This window comes from Carettochelys insculpta, chromosome 6 (genome assembly GCF_033958435.1).
Source record: "Carettochelys insculpta isolate YL-2023 chromosome 6, ASM3395843v1, whole genome shotgun sequence".
Lineage (NCBI taxonomy): Eukaryota > Metazoa > Chordata > Testudines > Carettochelyidae > Carettochelys > Carettochelys insculpta.
In genome coordinates this window covers 59,553,758-59,578,252 of record NC_134142.1, presented here as the reverse complement: position 1 = coordinate 59,578,252, position 24,495 = coordinate 59,553,758, and the positions used below count along the sequence as shown (strand labels likewise).

The window sequence follows — 24,495 nt, the reverse complement described above, 5'->3', positions numbered from 1 at the left end:
CCTTTTCTTTTTTTTCTTGGCAAGGGGAGAGAGAAGTATGTTAGGATAATTACAGAATCCCATGACTGAATTCCATATCCTAGATAGAATTCTGAAATCATTATCAGTTTTTCCTCCCTCTTTAATCTCCACAGTCTACAAGTGCTTGCAGAAGAACATGCAAGAGTCTCACTAACCTTCTCAATACTATTATATTTGTCAGGTATGATGGCTGTTAAGTGAGTCACAGGATCCTTCCAAAAATACTGAAAGGCAAAGCCCAGGAATCCCAGAGTGGCCCACATGGCAGCACAAAGGATTGCAGTTCAGTTGCTGAGCTAATTCTATTAATACTTTTGCTTATTTTTTAAAGCCATCTTTAATATGTGGCTATCGTTAGAAAAAACAACTTTGTAAAATATCACTTTTTTCACTTTTTTTTTTTTCAGTCACAGTTCTTATCTCTAATGACTAAAGTAACTTATATTATCTTTTTACTATTGGATATTCATGCAAATACAGGACAACTAGTTGGATTATTATCTGGCTCAAATACAATCAATGTTATTGTTAAGTTCCAATGAAAAGTTCTTCATTACTTGCTACAATACTGGAGAAAGAACAACCCCTGCCTGACCTTAAGATTTCTGATTGGAGTTTGCAGAGCTAAAAGGAAGAAAAATCTTTTCAACTACAAATGAGCAAATTTGATTTGGAAGTCAGAGGAATTAAAATGTCACAGTTCTTTTGTTACAGAGTCTGTTGCACTTTTCAGATGTGTTTCCTGCCCTCTAATCAGACCTATAGGCTATAAAACTATGAAACAGAATATTTTGTAAAAATATCTATATTTTTCCTAAATTGTTGGGTTAAGAAAATTTTCAAAAGTATCATATGCTTTTAAATAAAAAAAAACGGTAATCATGTTTTTGTTTGGCTTAATTTTTTTTTTGTTTCTGGTTCTCATTTTCTGCTTGCCATTGATTGGTCAGTTTTGATTAATTAATTAATCAATCATTAATTATTTTCCATTTCAATTTTTTAAAAAAATTTGCTTTTTGCTTTCTGGAAATAATTTCATGGAAAATTAAACAAGTAATTGCTATATGACTGAAAAGGTTTCAGAATGTTCCAAAATTTGTATGGATTTTCCCTCCCCCACATTTCCTTTGAACCAGCCTTAGCAAGTTTCATCTATCACTGTCTTACTTTGGTTTACATGTTAACCAAAAAATAATGTTCCTACCCTGAAAAAGGTCTGAAGTACCAGTCATCATAACAAAATAATTTAGCACACATTCAAAGACCATCTCTCAAATCTATTCAAAGCCATTTTCTGAGTAAGGGAAAAACAAAACAAACAGCATATAAACAAACATACCATGTCTTCTAAAGATCCGGCTGACAGTCTCGCATACATGCTGCTGTATCTTGGCTGTTCGAATGGAAAAACTACCCTGAAAACAACAACCCCCCCAGGCTAAGATAAGAAGTAGTTAAGTATGTTCAAATATAGAAAACATCAACATATGAATCAAATGACTATAGCAAGCTGTAATGAGAACTGTATACAGTATAATGTCCTTATTCTTTCCACACATAATATTCTTGTTATACATTTTGATTAACAGTGGAAAAAGTGCTATGGAAAGAAGGAAACAAAATATATTTAGAACAATGATTTTTCAGTGTTTTAGAAAAAGAATTGAATCTTGAGTGTAGCCATTAAAAAGGAACTTTCTGACATGTTAGAAACATTACAAAACTTTTTACTGACACTCAGATGTGAGTATCGTGACTATTACCAGGGTTGATTTTTTTTTTTTTTTGTTGCAATACATGCCAGTACACAGTACCGGCACCTCTGCATCAGTGTTCCCCCAGGATGGGGGTTCACGCAAATGGAGCTGCCAGTGTGGGTTGGCAACCCAGCCGGCTCCCAGCTGCAGGGCTACGGGGCCCCTCACACTCCCAGTTCCTACAGCTGGTCTTGGCACCCCAGCCAGCTCCCAGCTGCAGGGTTGCCAGAGCCCCCACTGGCCCCACAGCCGTGTGGGGGCTGGGAGCCTGCTGTGGGGCTGGGAACCAGAGGCCCCACTGGTCCCACAGAAGCTCAGCCCTGGAACTAGAGGTCCCACTGCTCCGCAATGGGGAGTTGGCTGGCATGTGAAGCCCTGCTGCACCAGCTACAGCAGGAAACCTGGGAGGTGGAGCCTGCTGGAAGATGGCTCAGTACCGTCTCTTATTTTACAAAAAAGCACTGACTATTATAATAGCTCAGAGTAATCATATGCACACAGGTCTTTGACCATTTGTTGTCACAGCAAAATTTAGTTTAATTCTTCACTAAGTGTGTAAAACTCATATGGGGAACAGAACATGAATTAGATTGGAAACATCAGGCCAATAGTATTAAATTATCAGTTTATAAGGGAGCACTTATGATGCGAAAGTTTTGAGTTGAGTTACATCTACATTTCCTTGGCTGTCCTTACTAAAAATCAGTTGAAAACTAACCTTCAGCATATCACTGTCATAGGTGTAATCCATTGCTGGAGAGATGCTCTGTGAAAATATCTGAGCCATCATAGTCCGGTAAGCTTTCCCATCTACATTTGCTAAGGTATGATGAAGCACTTCATGAAGTTCCGATTCCTCCATTTGGGGTGGTGGGAGGTGTTCGCTTTTTAACAGCTCCACTGCAGTTGGTCGTGCTGCAGGATCATGGCTCAACAACCAAGTAATAACCAGTCTCTACCAATTAAACCAACATAAACTATGAAATTAACTCCTATTAAAAACATCTCCTGGTATAAATATGTAAGTAAGCATTGCCAGTTACATTACTATGTTAGTGAGGTACTCATGTATTGAAAAGGTTAGGTACTATTTAAAGCGTATGAGAAAAATTATTTGCTCATTATTTCTGAATAGCTTTAACTAGGATATCAACACAGTAAGAATGCTAATATCCCTAAAAATTTATTCTCTCTCAGACAAGTCTCTTGTGATGCTGTGTTAATAATTTCATGACACAAAAAAGAAGGATGCAAAATTCAATATAATGTAAAGTAACATATTAAATACTATTTTTGACAGAAGAAATGCAGGTAAAAAGCATTTAACAAGGATTTATAAAATACAGATAAACAATCAGGAACCCTACTGGATGAGAAAGATTCCATGGCTTGGCTATTTGGTACAACTTCAAGTATTGGGATTCTTTTAGTAAACGGCTGCCAAAAATTATTAGGGATGGTGTTCCTAGCCTCTATTTGCCAGAAGCTGGGAACGGATGATACAAGATGGACCACTTGATGCCTGCCTTTTCTGTTCATTCCATTGGAAGCACCTGGCACTGTCCACTGTCCGAAGACAGGATACTGGACTAGAAGGACCTTTGATGTGATCCAGGAGGAACATTCTTGTGGTGCTCTAACAATGAGCCAGATCACTGTTTAGAAGGCCAAAGCAGCAGAAAAACTTATATTTTTTGGCTACCCAGGGATTCTCCTAGTATCAAGAAAAACTTTAGATGGTGTATGGGAAAGTATAGTATCGTCAAAGGCATGGTCATGAAAAGTTAGATGGTGTGCGCGCGCGCGCGCACGCACGCACGCACACACGCACACGATAGTACTTGAGTCTATTAAACGCCAAGTGTCCCCAGCTTCCAGAATCACCCACTGGTGGCCATTCCTACCAGACATAATATATAGCTATCATTTCACCTTACATATCTTTTGTTCCAGAATACATTACACTGTGTTTGAAACAAAGAGTTTTCAAAGGGTTAAATTAATTGTTATACAGAGTAGCTCCAATTTCTTAGAACCTAGAGTCAAAACAGTCTTTCAGAATTTAAAAGGTACGCCAACGAACACTAGCTATTAATCCATTATGACTGCACTCAGGAACTTTGCATTTCATGTATATTTTAATGACAGTTGTATTAATTGCTTTACCCTTTTGAATTTTCCTTTTTACTTTGTTCCAGTATCATGTGATGACCTGGCAGAGATTACTAATTTAAAATGAAGAGGAAAAAATAATGATTAACATTTCTTAACAGAGAACACTTAATAATTAAAATGTCTCTAAAATTACCTGCTTTTCATGTTTCACTTCATCAAAGTCTTTTGGAAATTCAATAGTAGGCTAAAAAAGAGAAATATATTTGAATTAGAATAAGGATGCAAACATGAGCAAGCTAACCTTATTAAAAAAATGTATATATCAGAAACAGTCTAGATATTTTTATCACATAAAGAAAAAAAATAGCTAGCTGTTATAGTTAAGATTTCCCAGATAGTATTCTATTATTCTTTGTAAACATTAATATGGTATTTTTAATGCACTGAGTACGATTGTACAAGGTACAACCCTTGGCTCCATACCCTCTGTGTAACAACCATCTCCGTGTGAACCAGAAAGGACTGAATCTATGACTTCTTGAGTTTAAAGTCTGGGCCTCTGACTCCTGTGCTTCCATTAATCTAGAGGAAACACTTGACTGAAACCAAATACGTGGTCCTGTCACTACAAGGGGACAAATATACCAAAATGGATTAATGTGAATTACACAGAAAAACCCAATTTTCTTTATGTGAAAAGTACAATTTTTCTTCTTTTTAGCTTACTGAAGAAAAAGAAAAAAAAAAAAACCAACACATTCAAACATTTGGTTGCAATATAAAGCATATTTTACATACACTGTGTACTTTTTTTTCCGCTGTTATTCACTGAAGTATTTCATGGAACCCCTCTTCTCAACTCTCCTCACAAAAAAAAAAAAAACCCACAAAACAAAATTTTATACATACTAATCTTAGTTGGCTGAGGACAAAGATCCTTTCTGATGCAGTACTCATGGGATGGTAGGACATCTCAAAGAATATTATGCCCAGACTGAAAAGGTCAACTTTCTAGAAGAAAAAAAAAATCAAGTAAGTAGTAAACCTAACTGCATCAGATGTGTTTCTGATCCATGACGACAGTTATCAATAGACAAAAATGAATATATTTTCCATTTTATTCAATGTACTTATATGGCTCCCATTACTACTGTGGGCAGCGCCTCACAATCTTTAATGTTCTTTATCCTCATGATCTCATGAGGTAGGGTGTACATTTTATTTTGAAAACATTCCTATTTAGTAAATATTCTGCTTATACGCTGCACCAAATCATCCTCCTTTCAAACCATACTGATATGAAGACAGGATTTCTGTTTATCTAAGAATCTATACACTCAACTCCCTCGAAGGCGCTTCATCTTGTCCTCTTTTGCAGAAGGGCTTTTCTGTGCTCCGAGGAGGACTTGGTTGCCTTCCTCAAAAAAAAAAAATATGTTTTTTTGGTTCTTTTTTGATGTCACATTGCATGCACTTACACTACTGCAGTCAATCTTTTATCCAACCTATTAGCAACTATATTTTCACTTTATAAAGAGAGTGGTTTGCCTATTCTTTATTCACATCATAGAATACTATAACTGGAAGGGACCTCAAGAGGTCAGCTATTCCAAGCCCTTGTATTAACGGCAGGACCAAGCACTACCTAGATCATCCCTGACAGGTGTTTATATAACCTGCTATTAAATAACTCTAATGATGGAGATTCCACAATCTTCCTAGGCAACTTATTCCAGTGGTTAATCGCCTTGAGAGGTAGGACGTTTTTCCTAATACCCAACCTAAACCTCCCTTGCTGTAAATTTAAGCCTGTTGCTTTTTTGTCCCACACTCAGAAGTTAAGGAAAATAATTTTTCTCCCTCCTCCTTACAGCAACCCCTGTCAGTCCCCTCTCAGTTTTCTCTTTTCCAAACTAAACAAACTTAATTCTTCAATCATCCCTGATAGGTCATGTTTTCTACACCTTTAATCATTTTTGTTGCTCTTCTCTGGACCGCCTCCAATTTCTCCACATCCCTCTTTAAATGTGGTGCTCAGAACTGGACACAGTACTCCAGTTGAGCAAAGTACAGCAGAAGAATTACTTCTTGTGTCTTGCTCACTCCACTCCTGTTAATGCATCCCAGCATGGTTTTTCTTGTTTTTTTTTGTTTCTGGGGTTTGGGTTGCCTTTTTTTTTTTTTTGCAACAGTGTCATTTCCTATTTTGTATGTGTGAAACTGATTGGTTTTTTCTAAGTGAAGTATTTTACATTTGTCCTTATTGAACTTCATCCTATTTAACTCAGGCCATTTCTCCAGTTTGTCCAGATCATTTTGAATTTCAACCCTATTCTCCAAAGTACTTGTAACCCCTCTTCACCTGGTATCATGTGGAACCTGGATAAGCATACTCTCTATGCCATTATCTAAATCACTGCTGTAGATATTGAACAGAACTGGTCCCAAAACTGATCCTGGAAGAATCCCTCCTGTTATGCCCTTCCAACATGACTGTGAACCATTGATAACTACTCTCTGCTCGTGCCTACACTAGCAAGCTCTTTCAAAATATTCTTTGAAGGCAAGGGCTCTTTCAAAACATCCAGCAGTCCATCTACATACAAAAAGTGTCCTTTCGTAAGAACAGCCATACTGGGTAAAACCACAGGTCCATCAAGCCCAGTACACTGTCATCCGATAGTGGCCAATGCCAGGTGCCCCAGAGGGAATGAACAGAACAGGTAATCATCAAGGCTGTTTCTACAAAGGCCACTTTCGTTGAAAGTGGCAGGGTAATACACGGCCCGAAATATGCTAATGAGGTGCGGATGCAAATTCTCCATGCCTCATTAGCATACGGTCACATGATTTGGAATCCGGAAGACTGTTCTTCTGGATTCCACGCCATGTAGAAGCGCAGCCCCGGGGAAGCTTCCAGAAGGAAGTCCTTCTTCCGGAGGGCCCTTCTTTCCGAAGATTTTTGGGAAGAAGGGGCGTCTGGAAGAAGGACTTCCTTCTGGAAGATCCCCCGGGGGCTGCACTTCTAAACGGCGTTTTGAAGTCCGGGAGAACAGTCTTCTGGACTCCAAATCACATGACATTATGCTAATGAGGTATGGGGAATTTGCATCTGCGCCTCATTAGCATATTTCGGGCTGCATATTACTCTGCCACTTTCGAAGAAAGTGGCCTTTGTAGAAACGGCCTTGATGATTACAGCCCAAGTGATCAATTCCACGTTGCCCATTTCCAGCCCCTGGCAAACAGAGGCTGGGAACACCCTCCATGCCCATCCTGGCTAACAGCCATTAATGGACTCAGCCTCCATGAATTTATCTAGCTCCTTTTTAAACTCTCCTATAGTCTTGGCCTTCACAACATCCTCTGGCAAGATGTTCCACAGGTTAACTGTGAGTTGTGTGAAAAAATACTTCCTATTGTTTGTTTTAAACCTCCTGCCTATTAATTTTATTTGGTGACCCCCTAGTTCTTGTGCTATGAGAAGGAGTAAATAACAATTCCTTATTTACTTTCTCCATACCAGTTATGATTTTATATACCTCTATTGTATCCTCCCTTAATCATCTTTTTTCCAATCTAAAAGGTCCCAGTCTTATTATTTTCTCCTTAAATGGCAGACGGTCAATACCCTTAGTCATTTTTGTTGCTCTTTTCTGAACCTTTTCCAATTCCAATATATCTTTTTTGAGATGGGGCCACCACATTTGCACACAGTATTCCAGATGTGAATACCATGGACTCATAGAGAGTAATATGACATTTTGGCTGTGTCTACACAGGCACAAATCTTTGAAACAGCCATATTGCGAAGATTACTAATGAGGCACTGAATTGAATATTCAGTGCCTCATTAGCATTAGGATGCTTCCGGCCATGGTGCTTCCAAAGCGCCGCTTTCGAAAGCGCACGGCTCGGCTCGGCACAGCTACACGGGGGTTCTTTTCGAAAGGAGCTGCCCCTTTTGAAAAGGAGCCCTGTGTAGCCACGCCGAGCTGTGCGCTTTTGAAAGTGGCGCTTTCGAAGCGCCGCGGCTGGAAGCGTCCTAATGGTAATGAGGCGCTGAATATTCAATTCAGCGCCTCATTAGTAATCTTCGAAATGGCCATTAGCATGGCTATTTCGAAGACTTGTGCCCATGTAGACACACCCTTTATGTCTTATCTATTCCTTTCTTAATGATTCCCAACATTTTGTTAATTTTTTTGACTGCCGCTGCACACTGAGTGGATGTTTTCAGAAATTAAATCAAAAGAACGTGGAACTCTTCCCCTCCCGTATCAGGAAGAGCACCTTCTTTTGAAAGAAAACATGAGTAGATATTTCACAGGCTGCTGTTTAGAAAGAGCAGTCGGGGCCATGTGGATGCTCTTTTGAAAAAGTGGATCGGTCTTTCGAAAGGCCAGATCAAAAGCTTGATCCACTTTTTGTGTGTAGACGTGCTCTTTTGAAAGGTGATCTTCCTGAAGGTATCTTCCAGGCGACCGACTTTCAAAAGATTGCTGTAGTGTAGACATAGCCTCTGAGAATGGTTATCCAGCCAGTTATGCACCCACCTTATAGTAGTCCCATCTACACTGGATTTCGCTTTTTTATTGATAGCAAGGTCATGAGAGACCATATTAAATGCTTTACTAAAGTCTAGGTATACCACATCTACCTTTTACCCTATATACAGAAGGCTTGTTATCCTATCAAAGAAAGCTATCAGGCTGGTTTGGTATGATTTGTTCTTGATAAATGTTTGCAGATACATTCCTTAATCATTTGCTCCATTATCTTTCCTGGCACAGGAGTTAAATTGACTGGTCTGTAGTTTACTGAGTTGTCCTTATGTCCTGTTTTACGGATGGGCACTGTGATTGCCCTTTTCCAGTCTTCTGGGATCTCTCATAGCTAATGGCTCAGATACCTCCTCAATCAGTTCCTTGAGCATTCCAGAATGTATGTCATCAGGCCCTGGTGACTTGATGACTTCTAACTTTTCTAAGTAATTTTTAACTTACTCTTTTACTATTTTATCTTCTGAACCTCTCTCTTTTTCTCCAGCTTTCAACTATTGTGGGAATCCAATCACCACCAACATTCTTGGTGAAAACCAAAACAAAGAAGTTGTTAAGCACCTCTGCCTTTTCCACATTTTTCTGTTAATTGCTTTTCTCTCTTCATTGGGCAATGGACGTAACCCTGTCCTTGGTTTTCCTCTTGTATCTAATATATTTGTAGAATGTCTTCTTATTACCTTTATAACTCTAGCTGGTTTGAGCTCATTTTGGTGCCTTCACCTTTCTAATTTTGCCCCTACATACTTGTGTTATTTGTTTATACTAATCCTTTATAATTTGACCGAGTTTCCACTTTTCATATGACTCCTTTTTTATTTTTAGATCATTCAGGATCTCCTGGTTAAGCCAGGGTGGTCCCTTGCTCTAATGCCTACTTTTTCTATGCAGTGGAATAGTGTTCTTTTCCACCCTTAATAAAGTCCCCTTGAAACACTGCCAACTGTGTTCAATTGTTTTCTCTCTTTGTCTTGCTTCTCACGGGACCTTACCTACAAGCAAACTTAGGGAGCTGAAGTCTCCCTCTATTTTGCTGTGCTCACTTCTACCATTCATTAGAATCATGACCTCTATCATTTCATGATCACTTTCACCCAAGCTGCCTGCCACTTTCAAATTAATCAGTTCCTCCTTATTTGTTAATATTAAATCTAAAACAGCCTTCCCCCAGTAACATTTTCCACCTTTAGAAATAACAACATTTCAGTCCTATTAAATGAGTAATACAAGCAAAGGACATTTTTTCATAAGGATATATGCAAGTCTAAAATGGAATATGGGAAAGATATTTCATGAAAACCTATTTTGGTAAAAAATGGTATCTAATTAGCATGACTAGAATGACAGACCAGGGACAGTCATATACTGGTCTCACTGATTCCAACGAAAGGTACGGCAACTTTCAGGATGCAGTGCTATAAAAGTTAGAGGATTTCAGAAAATATTTTGGGACTGCTTTTAAGAGATGATTTTTTGTCACAATGTATCATTAAACAAACCCTCCAAATTACAATTTTTTTCTGAAAATAAACTTTCTGAATTCTAGAGGATTTTCTCAAATTGTATAGAGAGTACACCTATAAAGTTTGAAGATATTATCAAGCTGGAAGGGGTTATAAGTGCTTTGGAGGTTGGGATTAAAATTCAAAATGACCTGGACAAATTGCAGAAACAGTCAAAAACATGTAAAATAAAATTCACTAAGGACAATTACTAAGTACTCCACTTGGCAGGCAACAATTGTGTACATACAGAATGGGAAATGGCTACCTAGGAAGGAGAAGTGCAGGAAAGGATTTGGGGAATAGGAGTCAATACTATAAAACTGTTGCAAAAAAAAAAAAAAAAAAAATCAAGAGATAAGCAACACAATTGATCAAAGGTCTCGGAAACACAACCTGTGAGGGAAAAATGGAAAAATTTGGGTTTGTTTAGTTTGGGAAAAAAGACAACTAAAAAGGGACATGGTAACAGCTTTCCCATACATAAAAGGTTGTTTAAAGGACTAAGGAGAAAAATTATTCTCCAGTAGCCATTCGTTTACAAAAGAATTTTATTGTAAGACATCTGAACTGGAATTCATTTGCGAGTTTGATGCATTTAACCTCAGGTTTAAAGAAACCTCAATCATCTTATGCATTACAAGGGCAATTTCCCCCACCTCTGATAGCCCCAGAAATGGCACACATCTCATTTAACTTAATTTACTTCTCCCACTGGTCCTATTAGTGACAGGTGACACCCTCTCCCCCCCATTCCTTGCTTCACACCCTTACCACTGACCCCTCAACCCTGGCTACATAAACCCTGGATTCTTATTATCTACTCCAATCTGAAAATCTGAAGAAGGAGTGAGTCTTACCCATGAAAGCACATTACCTAATAAATTTGTTAGTCTTTAAGGTGCTACAGAGCTGCTTGTTTTTTGTTAACTTCTGAGGATAAGACAAGAAGCAATGGGCTTAAATTGCAGCAAGGGTGGTTTAGGTTGGACATTAGGAAAAATATGGTAACTGTCAGGGTGGTTAAGTGCTGGAATAAATTGCCCAGGGAGGTTGTGGCTCTCCATCATTATGAGTAGGTTAAACAAACACCTGTCAGGGATGGTCTACTTAGTCCTTGCATGAGTGCAGGAGACTAGATTACATGACTCCTCGAAGTCCGTTCCAGTCACATGATTCTCTACAATAACTTGAATGAAAACTGAGATTAATTGAAATTCTCTTAACTGTGAGTTTTGCATAAAATATATGAAATTACGCAATATTTTTGAGTAACAAACTTTCATAAAATGCACTAAGCTAATCTAGCAAGACAAATTTGGTAATTCTGTAGTTAAACAAGCGACAACAAAACTTAATTCCTAACAGTCTGTTTTTGACTAGTGTCTCGATTTTATTAATATAATGAACTTACTCAAATAATCATGTTACAATGGCTACTGGACATATTTTTTAAAATTACTCCACATGTAAGAACCTGTGTCATTTTACGCCTTTACATTTCAATCACTGGACTGTGTATGGATGGTCAGATCCTATTTACAACAGGTAATCTAATCACACAATATGAAACCCAAACTGGAAACCTCTACTGCTATGTTTTCAAAATGCCCTTGCATTAAGTCCCATTAATGTTACCTGATTATATGAAGATTTAGTATTTCCTTGGACCTCAGGGCTCACATATAGTGCAGTGCCAACCATCCCTGTCAGACTACCTATATGAATAGAAAAGAGTTCCTAGTTTCACAGAAACTGCAAGTAGAATACAGAATTAAGTGGTTTAGAAAATGTAGCTTTTTAAATCTTCTTTAAATGGGAATTCAGGCTTTGTGAAAGTTGAGGAGTGAAATATTTACATATTTCTAGACAGAATTTATGGACATTTTTTACACATTAACATACATTATACTCATTCTTAACATATTTACAAATTATATAGAATGAGAATGTATTACAATTCCCCTCCCTCCCATTCTCAATGGAGGTTTTACCACTGAAGCCTTACAAAAGTCCTGCATGGGTTGGGAAGAACTAGGAGAAAGTACAGGCAGAGTGTCCATATAGGAATCTCTGCAATGCATGCAGGTCAGAGATGGGCTCTGTTCTGACCCTTAGGATTAGGCAGAAAGAGAAAGAATTCACTTTTATGTAGATCAAGTGGCAATGATCTCCTGGCAAAGAGGATATAGAAGAACAGCAACTGCTGTTCCGGATCACAGCAAGGAGAAACGGCAGAGATCCCTACACAAAGCCAGATGATTTGGAAACTGTATATAGCAGGGGCCAGCAGCCCCTGTCAGGCAGAATGCTGAAATTTGACCTTTTGACTTCCTTGTATGGTCCAAGTGCCGGTGATACTTTTTAAAGTCACTAATAGTCCATCTTACAACAGTTTTATTAATAAATAAATTAAAATGCAGAGCTTTACCATTTGTTGGTAGCATTAGTTGGTCTTTTCTTAATCCACAGGTGGCATGGCTTTGAGCAAGCTCCCGGCTGCATGGGGGAGGAGGAGCGGAGCTGAGCTCCCACCTTGCATGCTGATGAAAATCTGCTCATGGGCCACTCTTGGCACCTATGCCAGGGTTGCTGTCCCCTGGTCTATATATTTACACATACACAGAGGGGTTTTTCACCACTATACCTATAGTACTATGAAATAAAAAACCAGAAATATTGAAAAATCTTTTGCTGTACATGGGAGTGAGGAGGATTTCACCTCATTTGGTTGCACAAAGCAAGACTGCTGGATATAAGTTTTTCATGGCACCAGTTAGCGCAGCAGTGGGCAACCTAGACTAGTGAGCAGGCCACATGAATGGCTTTCCTTCATCTCAGTGGGCTGCAAGATTGTCATAACCAAGGCAGTCTCCCAAGATAGGGTAGTTTTGCTAACTGTGCTCGTGCATGTAGAATTTGTGAGGTGTGCCGACTGACCCATCGTAGCGCTTTCATTGGATGCAGAGGGAATGCATGGCTTTCAGCACTGTGTGCAATCAGCATGCACCTCGCATCACATGCCCTCAGTTTATGTGTATGTCACTTTAGTAATACCATTAGGAAAAAACTACATGGATGGAAACTAGTGGAATATGGCAGTCATGTGCATGGGCATTGATAAACAAAATGCCTCACAGGCCACAAACAGAACCCGAATGGGCTGCTAGTTGCCCACCACTGAGATAGAGTAAACAATATTTTTTGCATTTACCTGAAGGGTCAGACTTGGCCAGATGGCTCTCTGAATGACGTTCTCCTTGCTCAGTGTCTGCCTGAAACAGAAAATAAACAGACACCCATGCACAACGGTCAGATATTTTATGGTTTTCATGACTGCAATGAATATAGTGATTTAACTACAAATACTTCTTCAGAATAAAGCATTTTCACTATTTATTAGCCCGTGTTCCCAAATACTGTACAAACACAAAACTGTAACTTTTGGCATCTAACTTTGGTCTTTAGACATTTAAGCCAAAATTTTCAACTACCACAATTGTACACAACACTAACCAATTAACGAGCATCAAATGCATTTAACCTTTTGGCATATGTATGCGTAAATGCAAAAAATGCTGTACATGATTTAATCCTACACTAAAATATGCACTAGTGAAATGATAAATTATGGAGCGCACATTAAAATTTGCTGAAAAACATTAGGGTTTATTGCAATTTTTTCTTTACATGTTACTCCCATACCAAACTAAAATGATTTCATCCACTTTCTACAATCGCCTAGATGATGTGTTGCAAAGATTAAATTTACTTAATACTTACCGCAGATGCTGGGTGATCTGTAGCTAAACCAAAATCGCCAATTTTCACATGATCATTAAAATCTAAAAAAATATTCACAGGTTTCAAATCTCTGTGAATCATTCCCTGTTAACATAGTAAAAAAAAGTTTGAATCTGAGAGGTTAAAAATACTTTTAATTATTAAATGAGTTATTAAATGACATCAAAAACAGGACCACTTTTGGTTCTATAAACAATACCAACCCATTCCACGAACTTATCAGTGACAGATAACAGGGAAATTATTATTTTTAGTTGCTGGGTTATAGCCTTTAAGTGACAATATTTACCAAATATTTAAAAACTAGTTAAGGTGTGGCCACAAAAAACAAGTCTAGAACAATTTCAAAACAACTGTGCAGGCTTATAATACACTATTCCAGTCTCTTATATAAATGCAAACCAAGAGAATGGGTTTGACATGCGAAAAATCATTCTACAGATTTAACAGGTAAAAATTAGTGCAGATGTAACATTTACTAAACCTTTTCATGAATGTAAGCTAATCCATCCAAAATTTCTCGGAAAAGTCTCCAAAGCCGATTAGTATCTTCATATAATCCCTGGTCAATAGTGTCCCGCAATGTGCTCTTTTCACAATATTCCATCTTCAGACATAAATGAAAGAGAAAAAAAGATGGTTTTAGTTAAGAACAAAATTCTTAGAAGATTTCCTCCATCAATATATAAATACATAACTCTGTACTATATTCCGGGGGAATTCTGCGCCATTGTGCAATGCAGAATTGTGTAGAATTCCCTGCTTACCCTACAGAATTTCTGGCCCCCCAGAAAGGACTGCTAGCCTCTGCTGAACCCAGCTTGGTCAGGCTGAGATGGAAAATGCATGCTCTTTGATCCTCATTCTCCTAAGGACAGAGGGCCTGGGAGACCTAGTCAGCTCTGATAAAGGGTGAGAAAGGACAAGGTCGCACCACACCCTGGTGGGGCTGTAAAAAGGTTGTGGGGGCAAAGGCTTTGGTGGCGCTGGTGTCTGGGATCTGTGGGGTTAGGGTGATCAGAGGCAATCTGGCACAGGGCAGGGTGGAAGGATCCCATACCCATCCCCAAACACCAGGAGGGAGGGACCAGCAGCCAACAGGGTCTGAGCTAGAAGGGAAGAGGCAGGGCAAGAACCTCTTCTCTTCTGGCCATGCTGCCCAATGCAGTGCAGCACAGCAGCTGCATTCTCCCCAGGCAGTCTCTAGCCATGCTGCCCTGGAGAGGATGCTGCCTGGTGTAATGCAGCAGCAGAAGACCCCCAGGTAACGTGTGATTGTGAGGGGACAAGGCAAGCCGCAGTCTCCCAGACAGCCTCTGGCCAAGCCGCCTGGTATAGTAGGACAGAGCACCTCTCTCACCCTGCACAGGAGGTAATGTGGGATAGGGAAGGGACAGGCTGAAGAGAGCATGGGGGCCCCAGGCTAAGGACAGAGTGGAGTCATGTGGGGAAGTCATGTGCCCCTTGTAGCTGTCGCTCCCCCTTTGTGTCCCTCTCATGTCATGGATGCTGGTGTCTAGGGGCTGCCCCCTACCTGGGCTCTATGGGGAGGGGAGTGTGCATGTCTGAGTGTTGCTTCATTGCTAGGCTTTGTAGGGAGGGCGATGTCTGGGCAGTGTCTCACAGTGCTCCACAACTGAAACTGGGGTGTTCTAGGGGTTTCTTTAACTCTCTGCTCCTGACGGAATCTTTCTTGCTACTGTCTATTTTGTTGACAGGCATTTTGAAATAAATTACCAAAATAATTGAAACTGGAGCAATTATATTGTTATTTTGACACTGAAATATGCAGAATTTTAAACCACCGTGCGTGTAATTTTTAATTTTTTCACACAGAATTCCCACAAGAACAGCACTATAACCAAATGTGGTTAAGAGCAACATGTAACACATATCTCCATAACTGTAATGTTCCACAATCCAGAATTTTTGTGAGAACTATTTCTTCTAGAAAGAAAAAAATCAAACTGTATTGTCATCCATGCATATTATCACAACTTCGATTATTCCTGTACAAACAAGTACTTAAAAACCCACCCTTCCCTGACCTCAAATTTAAAAACCAACAACAAAATGAACCCACTGGAACTCTAGTCTAGATGAAATATTTCTGGATTGATTTTGATGACTCCTTTAATGGCTGATATTAAAACAAACAATGTATATTTGTGTAAATACACACAGGAATTACCACACTAGAGAAGACTGGAAGCCCATCTAGTACAGTATCCTGCCTGCAATATTGTCCAGCACCAGACGAATTACAGTAAATGCACAAAAATTCCATAAGCAAGTGAAGGTAGGGTAGTCTCCTTCTGAGGGAAATCTCCTCCTAAACCTTCATTACTACAGGTTGGTTTAAGCACTGAAGCATGAGGCTTTAACTGCTTTCAAAATAAGAAGTTTCTGGATTTAGTATTATAACTGTATAATAGCTTTCTAATTATTACATCTTCTTAATTAACAAAACACATTAGCTTTTAAAGAACACATTTATGAAATCTGACTTCCAATTTTGGAAGTGGCAATGAACATATTACGTTCAAGTTCCATACTGGGATCTCTGTTAATCTGTATGGCACTCTGATGCAACACAAAGCGGTGGATGTTCTGATGAGCCATTAAACAGAGACCCCTTTTGTCAGCCTCATTGGAAAACTAAATATCCCCAAATGCTTTCTACCCCTCTAAAACTAAGAGGTAATCATCACCTGTCCTGATTAACGTTCCTTCCTTTTAACTGATATAATGTTCAAGATGGGCTGAATGTATAATGTCTTTTTTGTTTGTTACATAATTACAATACCACCAGTATTTAACTTACTTCTTTGTAAAACCACTTAGCCTAGTGATTCCCTAACTGTGGTCCTGGGAGAGTTGGCTGAATCCATAATTCTACCCCTCCTTATTCTCAGCTACTGTATCACTTGACATAAAGTTTAAAAATAAATCAGATACTTTCCTAACATTTTTCAATGTATACAATCATTTGTGATGAGGCTGCTGTTTAAAAAAAACACGTTCATCACATTTCTTTTAACTAAATGATGTTGAGATGCGCAGGTGTCCATGAATTAAACTTCTTTTGTATCAGTAAAATATGTGCCAAAGGATTGTCCCTAATCTCTTCTCATCACAGATAACAGCAACAACTTCAAATAGGACTGTTCAGCTCTGCTTTATTAGAGGTTGTCTTTACTCTTAGCATATTCCCCCTGTGTCCCTCTCCCACCTATCAGGGCAGAGTAAATTGCTACTAGTGAAGATGGCAAGCAAAAGGGATGTCACAATGACTAGAAAGCAATTAATCTGTGTTTACACAACGTTTGACTTTTAATCCAATAATTTTGCTTTTCTCCATAACCAAATATCATCCACAGAAGACATCTAACCTGTATGAACAGATAGTGCACTCTCTGAACCACTGAAGTGGACTCTTCTTTACAATGACCGTTCTTTTCATGGCACTCTTCATCCTGTACCACAGGAACACAGGAAACGAGTTAATTCAGCACAGAGTGGCCCAGTTCTTTAATTATCAAATCATTTTGAATGGCTAGAATATATTCTTGGACTGTGATTTTCTGTGGCTCGATTTTGAACATAGTAAGACAGAAAAGTGTCTATCCATTAACATGGCTTCATTTTCAAAACATTAATGAATATTCTCATTTCCAACTAATAGAGAAATAGTACACAGTGGAATAGCTGTATTTAATCTGAACCACAAACTACCTTATCTTAGAAAAAATATTAACACACAGTTAACAAAATAAATATGTTAAAAAAATCTAACAAGAAGGCTATTATTTAGTGTACAAAATATATTTCACTGGCATTTGTGATTTTAATTATATCCAAGTTAGAGACTGAAAGCAACATTGATACAAGCTGTCCACAGTGCCAAAAAAGCACAAACAGAAGGGCTACGTCTACACTAGCACACTATGTCGAAGTAGCCTATTTCAAAGTAAGGACATTGAAATAGGCTACTGCGATGTGTATCGTCTATACGTCCTCCAGGACTGGTGCCATCGACGTTCAACGTCGAAGTAGCAACGGGGAACATCGAAAGGAGCCGCCCCAGAAGGAATTGCGGAGCGCCCACACACACAAGTGCTCCCCGTCAAAATAAGGGGCCAGCAAAGCCCCAAGACACTCCCCTAAAGGGCCCCTCCCAGACACACTTGCCCTGCACAGCACGAGATCCACAGAGCCAACAACCAGTTGCAGACCCCGTGCACGCAGCACGGACCCCCAGCTGCAGCAGCCGCCAGAAGCCCTGGGCTAAGGGCTGCTGCACACGGTGACCACAGAGCCCCACAGGGGGCTGGACAGAGCTTCTCTCAACCCCTCAGCTGATGGCCGCCATGGAGGACCCCGCTATTTTGATGTAGCGGGACGCGAATCGTCTACACATGCCCTACTTCAATGCTGAACGTCGAAGTAGGGCGCTATTCCCATCTTCAGATAGGAATAGCGATTTCGATATCTCGTCGCTTAATGTCGATTCAACATCAAAATAGCTCACAGCATGTGTAGATGTGACACGTACTGTTTTGACGTTGTGCCAGCTACTTCAAAGTAACCGGCTAGTGTAGACGCACCCAAGAAGGAAAGAGTGAGAGACTTAAGGTCAACTGTCTTGTCAACCATTAGATCTAGGGACAAATGCCATCAGCTACATAATAACTGGGAACATCAGCCTTCCAGGGATACATTGCAATGATTTGATTCAGCAAGTGACAAGGGGTTGGACCTCAAAAATAAACAAACATTCTAATTAATATCCTCTTTTTCCTCACGTCAGGTATTAAATTAAGAATTACTTGAGGTATAATCAAAATCTTTGACTTATATAATCAAAATGCAGCTCAGCATCCCAGCTTTCTACTGATATAAAGCATTTATCTTTAATTTTTGATGACAAAGATCAGCTACTAAAATTATATAAATACTAAAACTCCAGACTTACAAGTACCTGTGCCCATAAGTATCTTTCCAAATGAGTAGTCTCATATAACTCAATGCGAATAGGAGTCCTTGCTCCCAGGTTCCATCTATAAGCAAGAGGCCATTTTCTCTTTATTTTATCATTGTTACATACACACTGGTTGTGTGCGGTGCATGCTTTCAGGGACGATTTCCAAAAGATGTTCCTATCTGTATGGAAGAGTCTATCTGATCCTTATGCACGATCTGTGGTTTGTAATTTATATTTCTACCTCCAAATGTTACATTTCACCCCTTTTTTCTTCCAGTACTTAGTAATTTTATATTTACCAGTGTAGGACTTTTACTGTTTTCATCCTCATTGTCAAAAATTATATCACTTTCAGAATCTGCAGCTGGTCTGTTTAGAAAAAAGAAAAAAAAAGCCAAAGCTACTATTTGTAATGAATACATTTACCATCCCTTTTGCAGGGTATTAGTAGGTTACTTACTACAAACATAGAAAATCTGAGTTTCGAATCAAGAGATTTTACATTCATGACACAAAATGCATCTCAACCAGGCAGCTACATGCAGGAAAAGTATTTCTTGGTGGATTCTTCAGCCTGAACTCTCCCCCTACCCGTCACTCCCACACTGCAAAGTCAGAGCCACCGATGCGGGGGGAAGGGGAAGGAATGGGAAAGGGGGCAATTGCCCCCAGCCCCTTTGACACACCACAGCAGCACTGCTCTGGTTGCCCTGTGGCTGTCAGGGAGTGGTGTGGGGCTGGAGGGGGCGGGGCAGTGCTAGCATATGGCAGGCATTGAGGCCTGACTTCCCTTGCCCTGCTGCTTCTGGGCGTAGAGCTCTGACCCCTCTCACCTTGCCTTGGGCCCTGCTGCAAGCTGTCACTAATATACTGTAAAGCTTGCAATTTGGTTACTGCCAACTATCACACAAAATATCAAAAATGTGCATTTGGTATAGCACAACATCGTACCCAAATGTTATCTGCCAAACAGATATGGGATGTAAAAGGGAGATCAGAATTTGGACTTGACAACTGTCTTCCTAATGCTAAAATTTACTTACAAGAATGACTGTGAAAACACTCCTTCACCATCATCATCATCTTCATCACTGGACTCCTGATCAGCGCCACTAAATTTGGTACTAGAAGATCTCTCACAAGAGGTGCTCCACTCAACTGAACTTGTCAAAACAGGAGGAGGGGCATTGGCTTCCACATCATCTGTTGATTCTTCATTCTTCCCATTCAGATCAAACTTGGTAGATGTTTTTTTCCCATCAGTAGTTTCTGATGTGGAGGTACTGGGACAGGGCTTTTCATGTTTTTCTATCCAAGCATTGTAATACCTTACAATATTCTCATGATTCAGGCGAGACAATAATGTTACTTCACCTTTAATTCTCCGGAACTGCTTGCTTGCAGGATTTATTAGAATACGTTTCACAGCATAGCAGCAGCCATCAAGTTTGTTTTGTACCTGTGAATTAAAATATATCTAATCTTACAGTTCATTCACAGTCAGAGTTCCTGGAAGGTGCCAGAGAGATAGCACTGAAAGAAGTCCTCCATTTATCTGTGAAACAGCAGCAACTGCCATGTAAGTCTTCCCACCCTACCCAGCGTACGTCTACCCTGACCCCAGCAAGCAGAGCAAAAGGGCAATGAGGCCCATTCAATTCTTAGTCTCTGCTTAGAGCTATCCATCTGTAAGGATACCGATTCTCATAAGAGTTCCACATATTTCAAAAACACAGGTTGAACCTGTAAAAACCATGGATGTTCCTGGACCAGAGAGCCCTGGTAGCTGGAAGTTGGGTGATAGGAGGGCATGTAGCCAGAAGGCCTGCCAGGACTGATGGCAGCAGGGCTGGCTGGCTGGGAATCCAGATGGGTCCAGTGGCAGTGGGGCAGGCAGCCTGAGTGTGGCTGGTGACCAGAACCCCGGACGGGGCATGCAGCCTGAGCAGAGCTGGGAGTCTGGCCAGAGTGGGCAAACTGAATTGGGGTGGGAGCCCAGATGGTGCTAGAACTGACCTCATTCAGGACCAGTCAGGTCCAAGGAGTTGGAAAGGGAGGTCCCAACTTGTACATATAATATTTACTATACATTTAATTGAAAAAAAATGCATACACAAAAATAGTTCTATAAAATGAAGGTGTATGACTTTCCATACTGAACCTTGATGACAGCTCCAAAAGCCCCTTTGCCAAGTAGCTGTAACTCTTCAAACTCATTGTAGTAACGTGAAAATTGCCTCTGCGTTTCCATGAAGTCTGCAGCACTAGGTACTTGACTGCTGGGGATAACAGTTTCAAGGTAATCTATTCCTGCTGAATCTGAACCAAAGGTTAACAGTTAACCAGAGTACAGAATGTGGGGGGGGAAAAAAAGCAATGCAATGTTAACCAATCATCAGAAGAAACAATGACAAAAACTTTACAGAACCATGGTTAAGTATAGTGGGACTCTTCTGTTGGGTCCACCAAGGCTCAGGTTGTAAAACCTTGCATTAGAGGTCAGGGTAATAACTAATGAATCATGCTGGTAGATAAGAACAGTTCCCGCCAACTATAACAGAAGTATAAAAGAGTATCAAGGAATATGGAGTACAAGTGGTATTCTCATCTATCCTCCCTGTGTAAGGAAGGGGTCTGGGTAGGGATTATCGAATCACAGAGGTAAATGCGTGGTTGTGTAGGTGGTGTAGCAGGGAAGGATTTGATTTCCTTGACCATGGGATTCTCTTTTGTGAACATGGATTGCTGGGAAGAGATGGGATCCACCTAACAAAGAGAGGAGAGCATCTTTGCAGGCAGGCTTGCAAACCTAGTGAGGAAGGCTTTAAATTAGGTTCCTCAGGGGATGGTGACCCAAGCCCTGAGGAAGTGGGGAAGGAGGAGGGAACAATCAAGCAGGTTTCCTGGGTGAAGAGGAGAAAGTAGCCAATCAGCCACTTCTCTCAGATGCTTGCACACAAAAGCCAGAAGCCTAGGGAACAAACAGGAAGAATTAGATGCCCTGGCACAGTGAAAGAAGTATGAGGTGGTTGGAATAATGGAGACTTGGTGGGATGATTTACATAACTGGAGCACGATTATGGAGGGTTATAAACTGTTTAGGAAGGACAGACAAGGGAGACAAAAGGAGGAGCTGCGCTCTATGTGAGGGAGCAGTATGATTGCTCAGAGCTCCAATACAAGGAGGGAGAAAATCCAGTTGAGTGTCTTTGGGTTAAGGTTAGAGGCAGAAGGAACAGAGGTGATGTTGTAGTTGGTGTATGCTGTAGACCGCCAGATCAGGGAATGAGGTAGATGAGGATTTCTTCAGTCAGCTAAGTGAAGCTTCCAAATCACAGGCCCTGGTTCTCATGAGAGACTTTAATCATCTGGACATTTGTTGGGAGACCAATGCAGCAGCACACAAACAATCCAGGAAGCTTTTGGAGAATGTTAGGGATAACTTCTTGGTACAAGTACTGAAGGAACCAAACAGGGGCCGTGCACAATTTCCCCTGCTGCTCACAAACAGGGAAGAACTAGTAGGAGAAATAGAAGTGGGTGGAAACTTGGGCTGCATTGACCATGAGATCATAGAATTCAGGATTCGGGCAAAAGGAAGAAGGGTGAGCAGTAACATACAGACCCTTGATTTCAAAAGAGCAGACTTAGACTCCCTGAGAGAACTGATGAGCAGGATCCCTTGGGAAATGAAGATGAAGGGGAAAAGAGTTCAAGAGCACTGGCAATATTTTAAAGATGTCTTACTGAAGGCACAGGAACAAACCATCCCACTGCATAGTAAGAAATGCAAACAGGGTAGGCAACCAGCTTGGTTTAATAGGGAAACCCTTAGTCAGCTTAAACTCAAAAAGGATGCATACAAGAAATGGAAATGTGGACAGTTGACTAAGGAGGAGTATAAACATACGGCTGGAGAATGCTGGGGAGTAATCAGGAAAGCGAATTGGAACTGCAGTTGGTGAGGGATGTGAAGAGTAACAAGAAGGGTTTCTACAGGCATGTTAACAATAAACAGGTTATCAGAGAAGGTGTGGGGCCATTTCTGGATGAGAGAGATAAACCAGTGACAGATGATGTAGGAAAAGCTGAAGCCTTCAGTGCATTTTTGGCCTCGGTCTTCACGGACAAAGTCAACTCCCACACGACAGTCCTAGACAATGCAGTGTGGGAAGGTGGAGGGCAGCCATCTTTGGGGAAGGAACAAGTTCTGAGCTATGTACAAAAACTAGATGTACACAAATCCATGGGTCTGGATTTAATGCACCCCAGGGTACTGAGGGAATTGGCAGATGTCATTGCTGAACCTTTGGCCATTATCTTTGAAGACTCTTGGAGATCTGGAGAGATCCCAGATGACCGGAAAAAGGCAAACGTAGTGCCAAACTTTAAAAAAGGAAAGGACAATCCAGGGAACTCTATCTCAATCCCTGGGAAAATAATGGAGGGGATCCTCAAGGAATCCATTTTGGAGCACTTGGAAGAGGGGAAAGTGACCAAAAGTGGCCAACATGGATACACCAGGGCAAGTCCTGTTTGACCAATCTGATTAACTTCTATGATGAGGTAACATGCTCTGTAGACATGGGGAAGTCAGTGGATGTGATATACCTTGACTTCAGCAAAGCTTCTGATACAGTCTCCCACAACATTCTTTTCCATAAGTTAAGGAAATATGGATTGGATCCTTGGACTATAAGATGGATAGAAAGCTGGCTGGCTTGATGGTCGGACCCCACAGGTATTGGTCAATGGCTAAATATCTGGATGGCAGTCGGTTTCAAGTGAACTGCCACAAGGCTCGGTTCTGGGGCTGGTGTTCAACATCACCATTAATGACCTGAATGAGGAACTGGATTGCACCCTCAGCAAGTCTGCAGATGACACAAACTTGGGGGAGAGGTAGATACGTTGGAGGGTAGAGAGAGAATCCAGAGTGACCTGGATAAATTGGAGGACTGGGCCAAAAGAAATCTGATGCAGTTCAACAAGAAGTGTAGAGTTCTGCACCTGGGACAGAAGAATCCCAAGCATTGTTATAGGCTGGGGACTGACTGGCTCAGCAGTATGATGGAAAGGGACCTAGGGGTTATGGTGGATGAAGTGCTGGATATGAGTAAACAATGTGTTCTTGTAGCCAAGAAGGCTGATGGCATATTAGTGTGCATTAGGAGGAGCATTTCAAGCAGATCTAGAGAAGTAGTTGTTCCCCTCTATTTGGCACTGGTGAGGCCACATCTGGAATACCGTGTCCAGTTTTGGGCCCCCCAGTATAAAAAGGATGTGGATGTGCTGGAGCAGGTTCAGCAGAGAGCAACAAAAATGATTAAGGGACTGGAGCACAAGACCTATGAGGATAGGCTGAGGGATTCAGGCTTGTTTAGTTTACTGAAGAGAAGGCTGAGGGGTGATTTAATAGCAGTCTTCTACTTCTTGAAGGGGAGCTCTAAAGAGGAGGGTGAGAAACTGTTCTCAGTGGCGTCAGATGGCAGAACAAGGAGTAATGGTCTGAAGTTGAAGAGGGAGAGGGGTAGGTTAGATATTAGGAAAAACCACTTCAGCAGGAGGGTGGTGAAGCATTGGAATGTGTTGCATACAGAAGTGGATTCTCCATCCCTCAAGGTTTTTAAGTCCCGGCTTGACAAGGTCCTGGCTGAGATGACTTAGTGGGGGTTGATCCTTCTTGAAGCAGGGGGCTGGACTAGATGACCTCCTGAGGTTCCTTCCAGCCCTATGATTCTATGATCTTT

At 40.6% G+C, this 24,495-nt stretch overlaps 1 protein-coding gene across 4 annotated transcripts in view; it reads right to left on the bottom strand.

Annotated features, from left to right (window-relative positions):
* The window catches only part of EIF2AK4 (eukaryotic translation initiation factor 2 alpha kinase 4), an 81,118-nt gene that overhangs the window by 26,318 nt on the left and 30,305 nt on the right, over positions 1-24,495 (bottom strand). For all 4 annotated transcript variants that reach the window (XR_012645938.1, XR_012645939.1, XM_074996962.1 and 1 more), the window contains exons 11-22: positions 20,907-21,064; positions 19,789-20,204; positions 19,045-19,114; positions 17,154-17,237; positions 14,246-14,368; positions 13,741-13,845; positions 13,172-13,232; positions 11,596-11,675; positions 4,803-4,904; positions 4,087-4,137; positions 2,497-2,733; positions 1,361-1,436 (exon numbers count right to left, since the gene is read on the bottom strand). Coding sequence is in view for 2 of the 4 variants with exons in the window: in XM_074996962.1 (XP_074853063.1) it covers positions 1,361-1,436; positions 2,497-2,733; positions 4,087-4,137; positions 4,803-4,904; positions 11,596-11,675; positions 13,172-13,232; positions 13,741-13,845; positions 14,246-14,368; positions 17,154-17,237; positions 19,045-19,114; positions 19,789-20,204; positions 20,907-21,064 (1,563 nt within the window). In the remaining 2 variants the exon portion in view is untranslated. The remainder of the gene's footprint in view (positions 1-1,360; positions 1,437-2,496; positions 2,734-4,086; positions 4,138-4,802; positions 4,905-11,595; positions 11,676-13,171; positions 13,233-13,740; positions 13,846-14,245; positions 14,369-17,153; positions 17,238-19,044; positions 19,115-19,788; positions 20,205-20,906; positions 21,065-24,495) is intronic.